Below are 20088 nucleotides of genomic sequence, written 5' to 3'. Positions count from 1 at the left end.
TATAAGTGAGTAAAATAAATAAGTATTGGAACCATATCATTATATTTAATGAAGCAATATTCTGCCATTTGTCTTTTTAGACAGAGTAGGTCAGAACTTTGAATTTTTAACTCTTTCTGTGAAGAAATTGACTTTTGAATCATCTCATACGGTTTATAGCAGATGTGTACTCTCCTGCATATGTCATAGATTGGATTAGGGATATGACTCAGTTTAGGAGAGTTTGATTCTGTCTTTTGAAAAGATTTTACCCTTTCTGATTTTACAAAATTAGCTTTATTTATTTTCCTTTCTCGATTCTCATGTTTTCTAGGAAGATCAAGCGACTGCGCACATTTAAATAAAGAAACTTTTTGCGACACAATAACTCGAGATGCTGAATTTATGAATGTAAATTTGTTAACAATTTTTTTTATCATTTGTTGTTATTTCCTATTTTTAATGAGAGTTCTGTACAGCCGTTCAATATGGACATGAATGTAAACGTACATTCTTTCCTACCAATCCTTAATTTTTGAAGAATTTCAATGTCTGGGCAGTATCTAAGGGGTAACATTTCTCCTTACAGAGAGGGACATGTTAAGCACGTCATGGTGAGGAGACTTTTTATGCTCCTCTGGGAAATATGTAAATTGTCTCTTCAGAGAGGAAGAGGACCAGAGTTCTAGAGTTCTGGTTCTCTTCCTCTCTGTAGAATCAATTTGAATATTTCCCAGAGGAGCATTGCGCCTTTAAAAGTCTCCTCACCATGATGTGCTTAACATGTCACTCTCTGTAAGGATAAATGTTACCCATAAGGTACTGGTCTGACGCCTCTCACCCAGCCAAACCAGAACTCACATTTTGCACTGACGAGGGGCAGTACCCCGAAACACAGTGTCTGCAAATTGAGTTTCTGGTTCTGGCTTCTATCCTAAGTCATAAGATAAGGCTCATTAAAGGGTCACTATTGACTTTTAGGATTGCTACTTCCTGTAGGTGGCACTAGAGTTCTAGTCCTCTTCTTCTATGAAGAGACAATTTGCAATGTTTGGGCATGTATTTTTAGTTTCACACTAAATCAGATTTCTCAGTCTATCAGTATCATTTAACCATTCAGGTGACTCGTTTTCACAAGACATTAACATTAGACGTCTGGAAAATATCACAGGAAGCCACATTTTAAACAACTGAATTCTCTCCTCATTGGTTAAATCAAACTAATCAGCAAAGCTCTCAAATATCTCTGAATTTCTACACACATGGATTTTGACATCATATTTCGGCATGATTTTGTAGAATCTTATCAAATTTTCCTAACTTTAATTTGGAGTTGGGCTTTTAAATTGTCTTCTATTTTAAGTGGCATTTGTATGTCACCTACGTCAATTTTCATGTCTCCTCCCACGTTTCCTCCTATGCCAGTTTCTTGCATGTCCGTCCTATGTCATGAGACACAAGGTCATCTTCAGTAACTGTTTCAGACACGTGTCTCACATATTGATCAAGTTCCTCATTACAGTCAAAATCAGTAACATCATTAGTATCCTTTGACACTATCTCTACACTGTCGTTGTGTTTGGATTTCTCTGACACAAACTTCTGAAATACGTCAACCACCTGTAACATATTTTTCAATTTCTCTTTTTCTCTATTAACACCAGCTTGGAATTTAGCTTGAGATTTTCCATCTCACATTCTGCATATAAGCTGAGCCACAAAACTTCTCAATTACACTAGTCTGAAGACATAAATCTTAGTCTACTTTGCTTTGAAAAAGAATTACTGTATTTTTCAGACTATAAGACGCATAGGACCATAAAACGCACTGACGCTTTAGAGGTGGAAAATACGGGGAAAAAACTTGCAGCAAAATATTTAAAAACATAAATAAGATAATATTTCACCAATGTAAATAGAACTCAACAGCAGCATTAACATCCATTATTACTGACTTTATACTTTGTCATGTGGTTCCTTTGATAACTATAACTCCCATCATGTCCTGCAGCTCCTATGGCATGATGAGTGGTATAATTCACCACAGGAGTGGTACAGTGTTTTATGTCCTTTGTGTTATTTGAACTATGGTATAATGCTTGCCTCTCCTGTTCTTTTCTGGACACTAGACAGGAGCGGGGCCACACAGCAGGGAGCGGCACCGCCATGAATTCACTATGGTCCCACTAGACACGGCAGGGAGCGATGGCAGCAGGTCTTTCAGCGCCGCCATGACTTCACTACGGCTGTGCTAGACACAGCAGGGAGCGATGGCAGCAGGTCTGTCAGTGCCGCCATGAATTCACTACTGCCGCGCTAGACACGGCAGGGAGTGGGGTCACACAGCAGGGAGCGATGGCAGCAGGTCTGTCAGCACCGCCATGACTTCACTACGGCTGTGCTAGACACAGCAGGGAGTGATGGCAGCAGGTCTGTCGGTGCCACCATGAATTCACTACTGCCGCGCTAGACAGGAGGAAGTGGGCTGTCTTCTGTCCAGATCACACTCTGCAGTGACATTACAAAGAGGCAGGGCCGGAACAACACAGAACTCCACAATGCGCAGAGTCCCCCAGCCCTGCCTCTTTGTAATGTCACTGCAGCGTGTGATCTGGACTGGGGACCACCCACATCCTCATGTCTAGCGCAGCCGTAGTGAATTCTTGGCAGCACCAACAGACCTGCTGCCACCAATCTCTGCTGTGTGACCCCGATCCACCACTGCGTCCCCGCACCACAGTGAGCATTTGGACAATAAGATGCACCCCTTTTTTCCTCTGAAATTTGTGGCAAAAAAACTGCGTCTTATAGTCTGAATAATATGGTAATTATATCCATTTTTCCTACCTTAAGATATCTCAGCTTGTTAGACTATGTTGGGCTCTGGTCATCAGCACGTCTATCTTCAGCACTTCTGGTACTTATAGTACGTCTGCTACTTGCCAATCAATCAGGTACCTCTTAGTCCTCACTCGTCTGTAGATTTAGTCTAATCCTTGTGACTTGAAGTAATTAATGTAGTGGAATTCTTGAGACTTGGACAACAGGTGTTTAGCAAAGTTCTCAGCACATTCAACTTTGTGCAGAACAAAGTGTTCAATGAGAATATTTCATTCATTCAGATCTAGGATGTGTTATTTGAGTGTTCTCTTTATTTTTTTGAGCAGTGTATTTTTTGCTAATCTATTGTATTGTCCCTGACTTTCTATATTCCCAAATAGAGATTACAGTTTTCTGCTGCTTTGAGTATTTCTCTCTGAGAGGGGGTTCGAACGCTTAGGATCACACAGGGTGTTTCAGGATAAAGACGACGGTGAGCGTGGGGGGAGGGGGGCACAGACAAGGCAGGGATTCTTCCCACCTTGCTTTGTCTCAAACAAATTTAAATCCCTCTTATAAACAAAGATAAAATCCTGCGTACATGTGTGACACCCTGATTGTATACCAGTCATGGTCAGCTGATAGCTATGATATAACATGGTTTATTGCATTAATGCATATTTTCCGATCTACTGCTTTGTCACGTGATGTTCTGTACTCCCAGATAGGGATTACCACAGAAATCACAATGCCCTTAGGTAGAATGGAGGATCTGGAGGAGAAGCTGAACTAAAACTGTGTGATAGTGCGACAGCCTTCACATTCTTGGACCCCAGCCTGAAAGTGATAGAGAAATTGAATCTAGAGAAAAATAAGGACCCTCTGATCTGTCTAGGAGTTAGCTGTTTAGCTGATTCAATGTATGCTGAATTATTGTGGTCAGTGACCACAGTGATGTGATGAACCCTCCAGAAAATGTCTCCATTCCTTAAAGGCTAATTTAACAGCGAGTATCTCACAATTCCCAACAACATAATTTATTTCAGCAGACCAAAATTTTCTCAAGAAAAAAGCACATGGCCACAAATTAGTCAGAGTTTTGGAACCCTGAGATGAAACGGCCCCTACCCCGACCTCCGAATCATCGACTTCCACAATGAATGGTTCTTGTTGGATTAGAACAGGAGCAGACAAAATACACTTTCAAGTTTTCAAAATCCCTCATAGCATCCGGTGGCCAAACCTTGATATCCACTTCCTTATGTGTGAGGTCAGTAAGAGGTTCAGCAATCTGAGAAAACCCCCTAATGAATTTCCTATAATAGTTGGCGAATCCTACAAAACATTGTAACGCTTTCAGGTCACTAGGTTGGATCCAATTTAATCAATGTAATCAGAGAAAATATCATTCAGAAAGTTGTGAAATCCTGTTGGTGCATTGAAGAATCCAAACGGCAGAACAAGATTATCGAATAAACCCTCAGACGTTAAAGACGCCGATTCCCACTCATCACCCGTCATGATGGGAATCAAATTGTAATAAGCCCCTCTAACGGCAAGGTTAGAAAAGCATTTAGCCCTAAAAGACTGATTAGAGTCATGGCTCCGCTCTGTACACTTCATACACACGCGGCTCCGCTCCGTATGCCTCGTACACATGTGGCTCCGCTCCGTACACCTCATACACACGCGGCTCTGCTTCGTACACACGCGGCTCCACTCCGTACACCTCGAACACGTGCGGCTCCGCTCCGTACACCTCGTATGCGCCCGGCTCCGCTCCATACACCTCGTACACACGCGGCTCCGCTCCGTACGCCTCGTACACACGCGGCTCCGCTCCGTACGCCTCGTACACGCGCGGCTCCGCTCCGTACGCCTCGTACACGCGCGGCTCCGCTCCGTACGCCTCGTACACGCGCAGCTCCGCTCCGTACGCCTCGTACACACGCGGCTCCGCTCCGTACGCCTCGTACACACGCGGCTCCGCTCCGTACGCCTCGTACACACGCGGCTCCGCTCCGTACGCCTCGTACACACGCGGCTCCGCTCCGTACACCTCGTACACACGCGGCTCTGCTCCGTACACCTCGTACACACGCGGCTCTGCTCCGTACGCCTCGTACACACGCGGCTCTGCTCCGTACGCCTCGTACACACGCGGCTCCGCTCCGTGCACCTCGTACACACGCGGCTCTGCTACATCCACACTGTAAACCCCTCCTGACCCCACACATAAACTTCAGCTCATCCAGCACCATGACAACCAGCACAGCAGAGTCCTGCATCCACTGAGGCCCCTGATCATGTGACCCCTGACTCCTCCCCTCCTGTGACCTCATCACAGCTCCTGTGCGCACAGAGCAGCCATATATGTGGTGGCGGCTCTGCAGGTGGAGGTATGTGGAGACCCCATTACTGGGTGCAGGGGGCATTAACCCCTTCAGCACGGAGACTCTTTTGGGGTCTCTGTGTGGTGTGAACAGTGAGGTAACAGCTGTGGGCAGAATGCGGCTTAGCTGGTTCCCGTGCACATTAGATCCATTCAGACGACTGCAGGATGAAGGACAGAAGCCCAGAGAAGTCCTCACACAACGCCATTATTCCTCTCCTAGCTCCAGCGCAGTAATGTAGATAGTAGTGATTATCTCTCCATTACTGGATCGAGTATCGCTGGTGCTCGAGCCTCATATGTTTCGCAGCTGTTGGCCACTAAACATGCAAGGATTGCCCGCCATACACGGTAATGGGGTAGCCATGTTGGCTACTGGCATTACTGTGACTGGTCGGCCGCATCGGATCTTATAGAAGACCCGGAAACGCGGTTGTTTTAGGAGGGAGAGCTTAGATTAATGCCCCCCAGCCCTAAATATTATAAAGTTGTAACCTTTAGTGCCTTTCATGTGGCACTAAAAGGTGAATTTGAAGGGGTTTTCCCACAAACGAAAGTTGATTATCCCCTTAACAACATTTGCCGTACTAATACGCGTCTGTGCCCTGGGACTTAAGAGCCAGACCCGTATTAGTACGTCATGGCGATCGCGCGCGCACACAGGCTGTGCGGGCGCGATCGCCGCCGGGTGTCAGCTGATTGTCACAGCTGATACCCGGTACTATGTGCAGGGAGCGGTCCTGCACCGCTCCCAGCACATTAACCCCCGCGATGCTGCGATCGAAGTCGATTGAAGTCGATCGCGGCATTGCGGGGGCAAGGGGAGGTGATCGCCGATACTCACCTCCTCTTCCGGCTTCCAGTGCAGTCTGCAAAGGCTTCCCGGGTGTTGCCATGACGACCCGATGTCGTCATGACAACATCCGGGTCACCAGACAGCAGGAAGATTGCTTGGACATGCGCAGTGCATCTCCAAGCAATCTTCACACTGTGCATTTCTGACAGCTTGCATGGCATAGGGATGGTGCTGCATTCCTGTGCCATGGAGGCGATCAGAGAAAAAAAAGTGAAAGTCCCAGAGTGGGACAAAGTAATAAAGTGTATAAACTGTGTGAAAGTGGAAAAATAAATAAAAAAAAAAATTTGCAAAAATATAAAAAAAAAAAAAAAAAAATAATCCACCAAAAATAAAAATATAATGTACCCATCAATAAATATTATTATAAAAAAAAAACAATAAAAGTACACATATTTGGTATCGCCGCGTCCGGAACAACCTGACCTATAAAACTGTCCCACTAGTTAACCCCTTCAGTGAACACGGTAAAAAAAAAAAAAAAAAACGAAGCAAAAAACAATGCTTTATCACCATACCGCCAAACAAAAAGTGGAATAACACGCGATCAAAAAGACGCATATAAATAAAAATGATACCGCTGAAAACGTCATCTCGTCCCGCAAAAAACAAGCCTCCATACAGCTCCATCAGCCGAAAAATAAAAAAGTTATAGCTCTCAGAATAAAGCGATGCTAAAAAATATTTTTTTCTATAAAATAGCTTTTATTGTGTATAAGCGCCAAAACATAGAAAAATGATACAAATGTGGTACCGCTGTAAACGTACTGACCCGAAGAATAAAGCTACCTCATCAATTTTACCACACGCGGAACAGAATTAAAAAAAAAACAAAAAAAAACAATTCTTGAATTGTTGGTTTTTGTTTATTCTGCCTCCCAAAAATCGGAATAGAAAGCAATCAAAAAATGTCACGTGCCTGAAAATGGCACCAATAACAACGTCAAGTCATCCCGCAAAAAACGAGCCGTCACATGACTGTCTGCCAAAATCTGGAAAAATTATAGCTCTCAAAATATGGCGATGCAAAAACTAGATTTTACAAAAAATGCGTCTTTTAGTGTGTGACAGCTGTCAGTCATAAAAATCCCATATGATTCTGGCATTGCTGTAATCACACCGACCCGAAGAATAAAGTCGTCTAATCACTTATACCGCACAAGGAACAGCGTCAAAAATAAACTCTTGGGTTAGGATTGGGCTAGGGTTAGGGCTGGGTTTGGGGCTAGGGTTGTGCTGGGGCTAGGGTTGTGCTGGGGCTAGGGTTGTGCTGGGGCTAGGGTTGTGCTGGGGCTAGGGTTGTGCTAGGGCTAGGGTTGTGCTAGGGTTAGGGCTGGGGTTGGGATTTTTTTCAAAAGTAAGAAAAAAAGATGACGATATGGCGACTAGTGTTGAGAGCAAGTGCTCGCTACTTGAGTTTGCATCGGGTGCTCTGGTATGCATTGAGTATCGTGGGTATTTGAGTGACATGCTCGAGTCTCTGCCCCATATGCTTCGCGGCCAAAAAACTTTACGGGGATTGCCTGCCATGCACGAGCGATCCCCGCATGTTTTTTTTTGGGTGTCTAATAACCGTGAAACATGCGGAGCAGGGACTCGAGCATGTCACTCGAGCACACACTGTACATGGTGCATACCTGAGTACCCGATGCAAACTCAAGTAGCGAGCACTTGCGCTCAAGAATAATGACAACTTATTCAATATGATGACCTAATGTAAACAAATTCTGTGCCGTACCTCTGGGTTCAAAATGTTCACTATACACCTTAATAAAATCCTTGAGGGGTATAGTTTCCAAAATGGGGACACTTGTGGGGGAGCTCCACTGTTTAGGCACATCACAGGCTCTCCAAACGCGACATGGTGTCCGCTAACAAATTGAATGCAAAATCGGCTCAAATTGTTAGCGGACGCCATGTTGCGTTTGGAGAGCCCCTGTGTGCCCAAACATTGGAGCTCCCCCACAAGTGACCCCATTTTGGAAACTAGACCCCCCAAGGCACCTATCTAGATGCATAGTGAGCACTTGGAACCCCCAGGTGCTTCACAAATTGATTCGTAAAAATGAAAAAGTGAAAAAAAAAACACTTTTTCATTTTTATGAATCAATTTGTGAAGCACCTGGGGTTCCAAGTGCTCACTATGAATCTAGATAGGTGCCTTGGGGGGTCTAGTTTCCAAAATGGGGTCACTTGTGGGAGAGCTCCAATGTTTGGGCACACAGGGACTCTCCAAATGCAACATGATATCCGCTAACAAATTGTCGGCTCAAATTGTTAGCGGACACCATGTTGCGTTTGGAAAGCCCCTGTGTGCCCAAACTTTGGAGCTCCCCCACAATTGACCCCATTTTGGAAACTAGACCCCCCAAGGCACCTATCTAGATTCATAGTGAGCACTTGGAACCCCAGGTGCTTCTCAAATTGATTCATAAAAATGAAAAAGTGGTTTTTTTTTCACTTTTTCATTTTTACGAATCAATTTGTGAAGCACCTGGGGCTTCCAAGTGCTCACTATGCATCTATAAAGGTGCCTTGGGGGGTCTAGTTTCCAAAATGGGGTCACTTGTGGGGGAGCTCCAAAGTTTGGGCACAGAGGGGCTCTCCAAACGCAATGTGGTGTCCGCTAACAATTTGAGCCGATTTTCCATTCAGTTTGTTAGCGGATACCATGTTGCATTTAGAGAGTCCCTGTGTGCCCAAACATTGGAGCTCCCCCACAAGTGACCCCATTTTGGAAACTAGACCCCCCAAGGCACCTATCTAGATGCATAGTGAGCACTTGGAACCCCTAGGTGCTTCACAAATTGATTCGTAAAAATGAAAAAGTGTTTTTTTTTTCACTTTTTCATTTTTACGAATCAATTTGTGAAGCACTTGGGGGTTCCAAGTGCTCACTATGCATCTATAAAGGTGCCTTGGGGGGTCTAGTTTCCAAAATGGGGTCACTTGTGGGGGAGCTCCAAAGTTTGGGCACACAGGGGCTCTCCAAACACAACATGGCGTCCGCTAATTATTCAAGCAAATTTTACAATCAAAAAGTCAAATGGCGCTCCTTCCCTTCCGAGCCCTGCCGTGCGCCCAAACAGTGTTTTTTCCCCAAATATTGGGTATCTGCGTGCCCAGGGGAAATTGCACAACAAATTTTGGGGTCCATTTTTTCTTGTTACCCCTGTGAAAATAAAAAAAATTGGGTCTAAAATAACATTTTTGTGAAAAAAGTTAAATGTTCATTTTTTTCTTCCACATTCAAAAAATTCCTGTGAAGCACCTGAAGGGTTAATAAAGTTCTTGAATGTGGTTTTGAGCACCTTGAGGGGTGCAGTTTTTAGAATGGTGTCACTTTTGGGTATTTTCTGTCATAAAGACCCCTCAAAGTGACTTCAAATGTGATGTGGTCCCTAAAAAAATGGTTTTGTAAATTTTGTTGGAAAAATGAGAAATCGCTGGTCAACTTTTAACCCTTATAGCTCCCTAACAAAAAAAAATTTTGGTTCCAAAATTGTGCTTATGTAAAGTAGACATGTGGGAAATGTTATTTATTAACTCTTTTGTGTGACATATCGCTCTGATTTCAGGGCTTAAAAATTCAAATTTTGAAAATTGCAAAATTTTCAAAATTTTCGCCAAATTTCCGTTTTTTTTCACAAATAAACGCAAGTGATATCGAAGAAATTTTTCCACAATCATGAAGTACAATATGTCACAAAAAAACATTCTCAGAATCAGGGGAATACGTTGAAGCGTTCCAGAGTAATTACCTCATAAAGTGACAGTGGTCAGAATTGTAAAAATTGGCCCTGTCATTAATGTGCAAACCACCCTCGGGGCTTAATGGGTTAAAATATTGTCTGTGTCTGACCGTGTACGGAACATACCACATCTCCTGGGCAGGAGATGAAGCAAAAGAGTATACAGACATTACAGCAGGGGATCGCAGAGGATTCATTTTGTGAGGTAAAATATTGTTTAAAAACAGACAGTGAAATATTTTATCTCACAAAATGAATCCTCTGTGATCTCCTGCTGTAATGTCTGTATTGTCTTTTCCTTCCTCCCCCGCACAGGAGATGTGGTATGCTCCGTACACGGTCAGACACAGACAATTTTTTAAATGAACTTTCATTCGTGGGAAAACCCCTTTTGCCTTTTTTTTTTAAACCTATTAAATAAATAATGAATTTAGAAACATATTTTTGATAACCGGCCAAGGTAAAACAGACACCTGGGAGCTGATATTATCTGGCTAGGAAGGTCCATGAATATGATGGCCCTCGCAGCACTTTGCCAGGCTCTTGCCGATTATCATGGTGCATTGGCATTTGGCGCAATATTTTTGGGAGTCTATGTCAGCTGGCCTCAATCCCAGGGGTTAGTATTGGAGAGACATCTATGCGACACCCCCATTACTAACCCAGTAAGCTAAAAAAAAAAACCACACACGAAAAACACTGCCTGGTTCACCAATTTATTAATTAAAAAAAGCCTTGCTGGTCCGAGGTAGTCCAAGGATTCCGACATAGTCCACAAATGGCAACCTGAAAGACATAAAAAGAGAGAATTAAATAAAGACAAGAGCCAGTCCCTCATTCACCAATTTATTATCCCCGCAGTTCCGATGTAGTCCATGGCATATTGACGTCTCGTATGTCTCGCTGTAGGCACAAGCAGCGTTTCATGGAGACATCATGGAAAGAAAGTTGTGGGAAAACGCACCTGTTGCAATGTTTCGAGGTTGGACACCTTTTAAAAGCCAGCGTCCTATCCCTTGGGTGTTTCTTATATAGTGATTGTCTCATGACAAGAAGATCCCGAATGTCAGAACCAATACACACACATTACATAAAGATAATACATGACACAAGAAACAAACAACCACCACCGTCCATTGAGTTACAGGATTCTAACCTGTTAATACTAGAAATATATTGCACAGGAGATACCGAAGCCGATTCCCACAAGAATAATCCTGGGAACACAGAATTAGAGATGATTGTGTCTCAGCAGTTTCTATAGGATTTAATACATTCCTAATTCCGGAGAGTAATATAAATACAGCAGAGAACAGAGGAATAAAGTTCAGAGAAGAAGCTTCATAGAAAGACAATGAAGTTACAGACGTCATTTAACCCTTTGGGAGAAAGTGATTCCAGGGACTAAATTCAGAACACGTCTCTGTAGAAGTTTACTGCGTTGTGATTGTGAATCTGCTGTGGTCGTTTCTTCTAACACCGACTATTGGAGATCAGAACTTTTATCACCGTTTCCGAGAAATGTCTGGCCACGGTGGTCTCACCAAACTTCTGCTCTTCTTCATTCTTTTTCTTGCAGGGGCCGCAGTGGAATTTCATCCAAGATTCATAGAGCCAAATAGAGAAGCGATGTTCCTTCAGTCTGATTTTAATTGATTGTTCTGTTTGTCCAACATCCACTTTATCACAAGGCACTTTATTGAGTAAATCACACCAGAACTGTAAAGGTATGTGCCCACGATCAGGAATAGCAGCGTTTTGGATGCAGCTCACCTGCGCTGCGTCCAAAACTCTGCGTTCTACATCTATTTGATGCTGCGTAAACTCACCCACGGCGCGGGTTTACAAGCATCCGCATGTCCATTTCTGTTGCAGAAACGCTCGTCTCCGCAACAGAAATTTTCACAACAGAATGTATTGGATGTGTTAAATCCACATGGTTCACTGAACACATGCGGATTTAACTGCGTGATTAGAACACAGCGTTTTGGATGGAGCCAGTATAGGCTACTTCCAAAACACTGCTATTTCCTGATCGTGGGCATATACCTTAGCAGGTAAAAAAACACCAATATCCACAGGTATCCCTTCTAATTGGTGGGAAAACTATCACCTTTAATCCTTGAACAGTTCTGGCATGACAAACATGGAAAAGTGCCCCTTTATGGATTTGAAAGAAAGTCTGTTTAGATACTTTAGCTTAATAATATCAGTTCTAATCAAATGGTTAGATAATAATTTACCCATAAGATTTACAAATTGTGAGGTTGTTTTAAAAATCTTATATTTAGGGTGTTTTTGTGTTGCCACCTTTATAAGAATCACAATGATTTTGTTTTTGTTCCGCTGATAGATACATACGACCCAACTATAAAAAACGTATTGCCCATCCAGAGGGAAAAAAACACTGTACATGGAGACATTGGCATCAAATAACTCTTGTGTTGGTGTTCTTACAAACAAGCTTTCATAAATTCCTCAAACTTCTGTGTGTGAATTAGACATGGGATCTAACGTGATAGAATATTACAGTCCGCGGAAGGCGGGAAACATACATATACACGGCCGGTGGTGATGTAGTTAGTGACGGACTCCGGCCAAATATATGTCTGTCGTCCTCATCGTGAAGTAGTTATTTCTCATGTCACGTGTAATGAATATCTCCTGCAGTATTACTAATGCTGATTCCAGTGTCAGAAAATGAGACGAGAATTAGCGTTATGGAAGATGCAGACTCCGAGGAAGAGACTGCTTTTTATCTGTGGCCTAAAATATATAGGTTTTATTAGTAGATGCCAGGGAAAAAATCAGAATGTTGTATTATTATTATTATACAATTGCTGCTTGGGCCCCCACCGCCAGTTTCTGTATTTACTGGTCAGTGCCAACAAACTTGTGATTCCTACATTCAATCAGTTGCCAAAGCAGTAAGGAGCACAACCATTGATTGGGAGCATGGAGGAGATGTCTTAGTCAGCAATTCAACTTATATTCCAGTCCATATAAGACTAGAGAATACAACATCTACACATTCTATCTCCTGATATGTTTCCCCTTATTGTCTCCAGTAATTATATTATTACACAGAATTCATTATGATGCTACATCGGCTCATCTTCTTCTCATTCAAGTCTTTACAATATTGGATCCTCTCAGTGAAGATCTTCCATAGAAGATAATTTTCCTGATTTACCTATCAAAGATGGACATGGACAGAGACAAGATGACGGAGAGGATATTACACCTCACCCTAGAGATCCTCTTCCAGCTTACTGGAGAGGTGAGAGATTCTGATGACGTCACATTACATCATTCTTATCTATGGGAATAACAGATGGACAGAACTGGAGAGGTGAGGACTCTGGAAATGTCTATAGTGAGATTTATTAATTTGTCTCTCCATTACCAGGATTACACAGTAGTGAAGAAGACCTCTAGTGAGCGCTGTCAGGACCCTGTGTCTGAGGGATGGGGAAGACCCCTGAGCCCAATCATGGGGCCTCCACCTCAACCCCAGATGCATGAGGACTTCAATGACCAGAAGATCCTAGAACTCGCCTACAAGATGATTGAGCTGCTAGCTGGAGAGGTGACACTGCTGGGAATGCTGGGACATTATACAGTAACGATATGAAGGGATCGGGCGGATGACGATATCATTGTATGTGTCAGGCTCCTATAAGGTGTCAGGATGTCGCCGTCTATTTCTCCATGGAGGAGTGGGAGTATTTAGAAGGACACAAAGATCTGTACAAGGATGTCATGATGGAGGTACCCCAGCCCCTCACATCACCAGGTAATAGACAGGACTAAATACACACGGACTATAATTATCTGTATGTAAAGAATGAATTCAGTCCCTGTATGTATTTCCTCCAGATCTATCCAGCAAAAGGACAACACCAGAGAGATGTCCCTGTCCTCGTCTTTCACAGGACTGTAAACAAGAAGATCCCAATGTTCCTCAGGATCATCAGGTAGATGGAGAGAAGGTGTCATGAGATCTCCCCTATGATGTGTAGACGGCTGTGAAGTTCTTGTGCTCAGTCTTGTTTTATTCACCAGTATTATATGTTTTATACTTGTGTAATGAGAACGGTGGAGATGGCAGGATTAGAGCTGATCATAGATGTGAGTTCTCAATCTATCTGTAACTTTTGCAATATTTGTTTCAGGGTGAAGATCTGACCCATAATCATAGTACAGAGAGATATGTGAGGGGTGATGAGTGGTGTAAAGAGGAGATTCCTACAGATAACCGTCCAGGTGAGTAGTAATCACTAAATTCAGAGAAGTCACGGATTCATCTCAGTCACCGGCTGTGGTTGCTTTATCGGTGGTGTAGTCCGGCCGTATCACAATCGTGTGATCACCATTTTGCCTCTAGACCACAACATTCTCCTCCACCGAAAACTGTTCAAATGACTTTGGGCTTTGAAAGCCATTTTCTATAGAGGTTATAACCTCGAAGATCCACTTACCCCCCTGGAATAAGAAGATGCTGACCGTTACCTGCCCAGATCTGTAAACTACAAAGCCAAATGACAGCGTACCTAGAATGTGCTGACAAATTAGAAAATAATATTATGATGGGCCTGTAAGAGAAAGCGGAGGGTAATGATGCTGTTGGCTTCCTAGATCCCTGATATATTATTGGATGAATCTACCTTCTCTCCCTTCTGTGCTGCTGAATATGATCATATGGTCCCTACAAGACCAGGTCCAGTCTTTCTGGCCAAACTTCGCTTTTATGATTGACAACATTAAATGTGCAGTGAGGGTCAAGTGTGAATTTCTGTACAATAACAACAGAGTTTCCCTTTATCCTGACTTTTCAATTTCTTTTAAAACCAACTAACTTCAAACAGGATTGCGATAAATTACACAAAAAACATTACACCTGTGCCATGATATATCTCTAAGCTGTGCGTGGCTGATGGCTGTAATATACATTTATTGTGTTGGCATGGCTCGAGCCCTGGTTTCATAGATTCACTCCACGTCATAAATTCCATTATGTTTTCAATCCTAAGGAATTCAGATTACTGCACAATCTCTCCTGAAATGGGAGCACTAATACTTTCTCTACTCTTCTGCTCCGGACTCATAGTAGCTCCAATGGTCTACCATAAATGAATGCAACTTCGGTTTAGTGTTGGAGCTCTCCCTTATATATACGTTGTTGTTGAGGATGTAACATATAATAAAAAAATGTCTTTTTTACAGGTTTATTCTGTATGATAGGTTGATTGTGGTGGGATCGACCGCCCTCCCTTTTGTGAGTCTGTAACTCCCTTTTGGTATTTAAAAGAAGGTCTGGTCTCTATTGCCTCTTCCAAATGCTCAAAATCTAAATTTAAGACCCCTCATCTCTGCACTATTATAAAAAGTTCTCTTTAAAATTCTAATATTTCTTCTTCAATCTCAGCTGACAGAAAATATTGGCCCTTATGATAGTTTAGATTGCCAAGAGCCACTGAGCCCCATACTCTAATTACCCCAGAGAGGTTTCTCCACTAGTTACTCACTACTTACTGATGGAGACTGTTGAGTTTGATCATTTCAGTAGATGTGTTATTGACTATACTCACAGTTTTTGACTACAGCAGTTAGTGCCCAAAATACTCAGATTTAACCACTTCCCACAGCCAGTTTTGTGTTCCTCATCAGCCCATTTTTCAGATCTGACTTGTGTCTCTTTTATGAGGTGATAACTGCACAAATGATAATCTGAAACAAATGGACCTTACAAATTATTTTCCAACTTCTCTTGAATCCAACAATCCCCTATATATGGTTATACACTACTGTCTGGGCACATGGCAGGTTAAGAAGGGAAGGAGCGACATTTAGTTATCTGAATGCAGATCTTGCTGAAATAGTTGGCAGACACAATGTATTGGAGGCGCTGTTCATAGTCACCTGGCAGCTCAAAAGATGGCCACCACGAACAGGCTTGTCACTATCTACTCTATTTTCCAGATCCCAGGGATTGCCTTGCTCATCACCCTTTAACCCCTCTACATGGATCTGGACTTACACAGAGACCCCTAAGCTTGGGCCACGGTGTTACTTGCTGTTCAGTGGTGTGAGATCAGAACAAGAACAGTCAGGCAGCCGGGTCAGAACCAGGAGGGCAGAAAAAATACAAAATCATAAGATACAAGAGTAGTCAGTAAACGGGCCGAGGTCACAACAGGAAACAAATACACAAGCTGGGAGCTGAGCACAGAGGACTGAACCAGAGGAGAACAAGGCTGTATCTGGCAGCTCCCGGCAATATGCTTCCACCTTTAGTAGGGTGCGGTGCTCTCCAGTTGGCTGAAGTAGGGAGCAGATTACTCCAGCTGGACAGCACACACACCATATTGCCAGACTGGATGGTACTACTGGTCCCAGCAACCCTAATCTTAGTGGCTGGACAGAGGCTGCACCATCCAGGGCTTCTGGTTCTGACATCTCCTCCATCACCAGCGCCGCCTGCAGAATGAATAAGGCGGCGCCTGGTGACAGAAGCACACATCGCAGGAGCAGATTCCAGAGGATATGGGACACAGTGAATTAATCTATGGGAGTAGTGACTATTTTGACTCCACGGCCACTTTCCAGAAATTATCACGCAATGGATGTTGGAGAGTGAAAATTGCACATATGCCATTTTATTCCCAAACACATAGTACCCAGATTGTGCTACAGGAGACACACTCCGTAAATTAAGTAGGGTCTTCTCACTATAGTAATGCCAAACACATGGATGCTAAATGTGATCTGAGCACACTGCAAGGCTCAGAAGTGAGGGTGAGATTTAACTTTGGGAGAGCGGATATTGCTGGATTGGTTTATGGAAGCTATGTTGCTTTTCAGGAGCCTTGGAGCCACTAATAATGTGGAAACCTGTTTTTCCACTGATAGATGATGGACCTGAGTGGGGGCTTGTTTTTTGTGAGATGAGTAGAAGTTTTTATTGGTATTATTTTTGCCTACATAACATGGTTTGGTGGCTTTTTATTCCATATTTCGGAGGAGGAATTAACAAACAGTTGAACACTACGATCCACTGGTTCATCCTATGAGGTTTTCTATTAGACTGTGAAATGTTATTGTCCTGGTGAATAATTCAATATTTTACATAACTTTCCAGTTTAAGTAGAAATTAAAAAAATAATTCAAAAATAATAATTGGTTTTCTTCTTGGCAGATGACTGTACCAGGAGATCAGAGGGACAGCTGACATTTTCAATTTTTAAATCGGATGATCTTGAGATCCCAGAGGATACAATTGAAATGAATGCCATTACTCCAGATGTACCATCATCCCTTCACAGCAAAGAGCTATCATCTGATCCTTTGAAACAGGTCCTGTCTTCTGATTCATTAGTGACTACTAAGGAAAGTCAAAGTCAGAAAATAAAAATTAAACAACAAACTGCTCCTAATGCAAAGAAGCCATTTTCACTTTCAGAATATGAAGATAGTTTTTCCCTCGAAAAGTCTTTTCTTAAATATCAAAAAATTCACGCAGCAGAGAATAGATTTTCTTGTTCCAAGTGTGGGAAATATTCTAACCAGAAATCTAATCTTGATGGTCACCAGAGACTTCACACAGGGGAGAAGCCATTTTCCTGTTCAGAATGTGGGAAATATTTCACACAGAAATCAAGTTTTGTTAAGCACCAGAGAATTCACACAGGGGAGAAGCCTTTTTCCTGTTTGGAATGTGAGAAATGTTTTAGCCAGAAATCAGATTTGGTTATCCACCAGAGAAGCCACACAGGGGAGAAGCCTTTTCCCTGTTCCGAATGTGGGAAAAGTTTTAGCCTGAAATGGAATCTTGTTAGTCACCAAAGAACTCATACAGGGGAGAAGCCTTTCTCATGTTCAGAATGTGAGAAATGTTTTAACCAGAAATCAGCTTTGGTTAAGCACCAGAGAATTCACACAGGGGAGAAGCCTTTTTCCTGTTTAGAATGTGGGAAATGTTTTAACCAGAAATCAGATTTGGTTAAGCACCAGAGAACTCACACACAGGAGAAGCCTTTTTCCTGTTCAGAATGTGGGAAATGTTTTACACGGAAATCAACTCTTAATAAACATCAGAGAACTCACAAAGGGGAGAAGCCTTTTTCATGTTCAGAATGTTAGAAATGTTTTAGTTGAAATTTTTTTCTTGTTAAAGAGGTTGTGCACTACTAGGACAACCGCTTGTCATTTCTTGTGTTTGGCCTTGTTAAAAATAAAAGCACTCGGGGCATGGCGATGCTGAGGAGCTGAGAGGACGCAGGAGATCTGAGCTCCCGCTATCCGGCTCATAATCCTATACTCACCAGACCCTGATTTTCATTTATGTGCCCTGCAGCACAGCTCCGGAGAAGCGGGGAGCGGCTGGGCTTCTGAGGAACTGCTACGGAGAGGGCTCTGATCCATCGCGCTCTGTGGACCACGGCAGAGTAAACTCTCTGAGGAGCGGCGGCCATCTTGAGGGTTCTGCACGTGGCGCAGCTCACAGGCGCCACTGAAAATATATGCTGACAGTCGGTCTCCCTCTGAAAGGCTTGAGGAGCGACGGGCTTCTGGAGAGGTGCAGCAGTGAGTGTACCGGACAACCCGGTCCCGAGGCCTGTCTAGGGGCCATTGGAATATCTGAAGGAGGGAAACACAGCAGCCACATCCTAACTCTGCAAGGGGAAGTGTAAGCCCTGGGGCATGAGACTCTCAGCCTATATTTAGTCCCTTGCATTCATATATGGTACACAGAGTGACTGAAACAATATACAAAGCAACCAGAAACCACTATTTCCTCCAACTTTTATTATTGGAAATAACATGTTTTCTACTGAAACTGGCATATAATTTATAAAAGATATTACTGAGGCACCGCTGCAGTAAAGATACCAGGTGGCAGCATTGTCCAGACACTGACCTCTACATAATAAATCTGCATAATATACAATTGGAGTAAACATAATACAATATATTCTGCCTATAACGTTACAAAATGAGCCGAGGGAAAAACTCTAGTATAGAAAATAAATTGAAAGACTTTGCCAGAGGGAACCCCCAGGAAAATTCTCGATTGAGAAAGGGGCCAACATCCTTGTCACATAAAACAACGGATCAACGTAAGAGTAATGTATCTGATGAGGAGGAGGGGGAGTGACACGAAGAAATGACTTTGAAGCAAGTTGCTGACCAACTTTTAGAAGCTATATCCACTTGCAAGAACTGTGACCGGAAAGATAGAGGAGGTTCTTTCAGATGTGGGCCTACTCCGCCAAGACATGCAAACTATGAAGAAACGTGTCACTAAGGCTGAGACAAGGGTATCAGAACTGGAAGATAAACTGCCACCTATTGTTAATAAGTTGACCAAGGTGGCGGGATCCATAACACCTGGCGCCAAAAAGCTGATGACCTAGAAAATCAAATGCGAAGAAATAATATATGAATTATTGGCCTACCAGAACGAACTGAGGGTCAGCATCCTGAAATCTATTTGGAAAATTGGCTTAAATCTACCCTAGGAGATGAATACTCCCTGGTCTTTGCTGTGGAAAGGGCCCACAGAGTTCCAGCAAAACCCCCCCCCTCCTGGGGCCCCTCCTAGACCCCTTCTTGCTAGACTGATGAATTCTAAGGTCAGAGATACCATCCTAAGTTTAGCATGACAAAAAGGCTCTATTAAATACAACAATTCTGCAATTTCTATTTTCCCTGATTTTTCTGTGGAACTACAAAAACAGAGAGCCCAATTTATGGATGTAAAGAAGAAACTTAAAGACAAAGGGATTATCTATGCAATGGCTTATCCTGCTTGTCTCAGAATTGTTTCTGGAAACTCTACTACTTTCTTTGCTACCCCGGAGGAAGCGTTGGAGTGGCTCCAATTGCACCTAGAGCCTGGAAAAGGGTGACAGACACCCTTTGTGCCTCCGTTCCTATATTGAATATTGGGTTTGATGTAATTTGATACACCTTTTACATATGCGGGAGTTCAGACTTTGCATCGTCAAAGACAACATAATACCTCACACTGGGATCAGTGTTGGTATTCCCCGAAAGGAAGCGTTATAAGAAAAGTTTACTTCTTGTTTTGGTTGTGTTTAGGGTTGTTGTTTACAAGTTGAATGCTGTCAAAGTGCTCAATCCTTTTTGCTTTGTCTCCATGCAATATAATTTGTTGGGACCTATAGGGGCGATAGATCAACCTGGTGAGCCCCATAAATATATAAATTGGGTGTAAATTATTGGATACGTCAAACGGGAATTAATGAATATGAGCAGTAATTGTG

The 20088-nt window shown here is 42.9% G+C and overlaps 1 protein-coding gene across 1 annotated transcript; it reads left to right on the top strand.

The window, feature by feature from the left end:
- The first annotated feature begins 12607 nt into the window (after window positions 1–12607).
- LOC141197689 (uncharacterized) lies at window positions 12608–19710 on the top strand. The gene is made up of 7 exons (XM_073662778.1): window positions 12608–13079; window positions 13209–13388; window positions 13472–13595; window positions 13679–13776; window positions 13975–14065; window positions 16998–17104; window positions 19540–19710. The coding sequence occupies exons 1-7, from the start codon at window positions 13002–13004 to the stop codon at window positions 19708–19710; spliced, it is 849 nt and encodes a 282-aa protein (XP_073518879.1). The 5' UTR covers window positions 12608–13001.
- Window positions 19711–20088: the final 378 nt, after the last annotated feature.

The sequence above is a fragment of the Phyllobates terribilis genome, unplaced genomic scaffold (assembly GCF_046119375.1).
Source record: "Phyllobates terribilis strain yellow unplaced genomic scaffold, ASM4611937v1 Scaffold_86__1_contigs__length_6382490, whole genome shotgun sequence".
NCBI lineage: Eukaryota > Metazoa > Chordata > Amphibia > Anura > Dendrobatidae > Phyllobates > Phyllobates terribilis.
Note: the sequence above shows the minus strand (reverse complement) of the source record. Positions and strands in the feature narration are given on the sequence as shown.

Coding starts and splice junctions, on each gene's coding strand:
- LOC141197689 (XM_073662778.1), top strand. CDS start 13,002: ATGGACATGGACAGAGACAAGATGACGGAGAGGATATTACACCTCACC. Junction 13,389..13,471: donor TTGAGCTGCTAGCTGGAGAG/GTGACACTGCTG, acceptor TGTATGTGTCAG/GCTCCTATAAGGTGTCAGGA. Junction 13,596..13,678: donor CCAGCCCCTCACATCACCAG/GTAATAGACAGG, acceptor TATTTCCTCCAG/ATCTATCCAGCAAAAGGACA.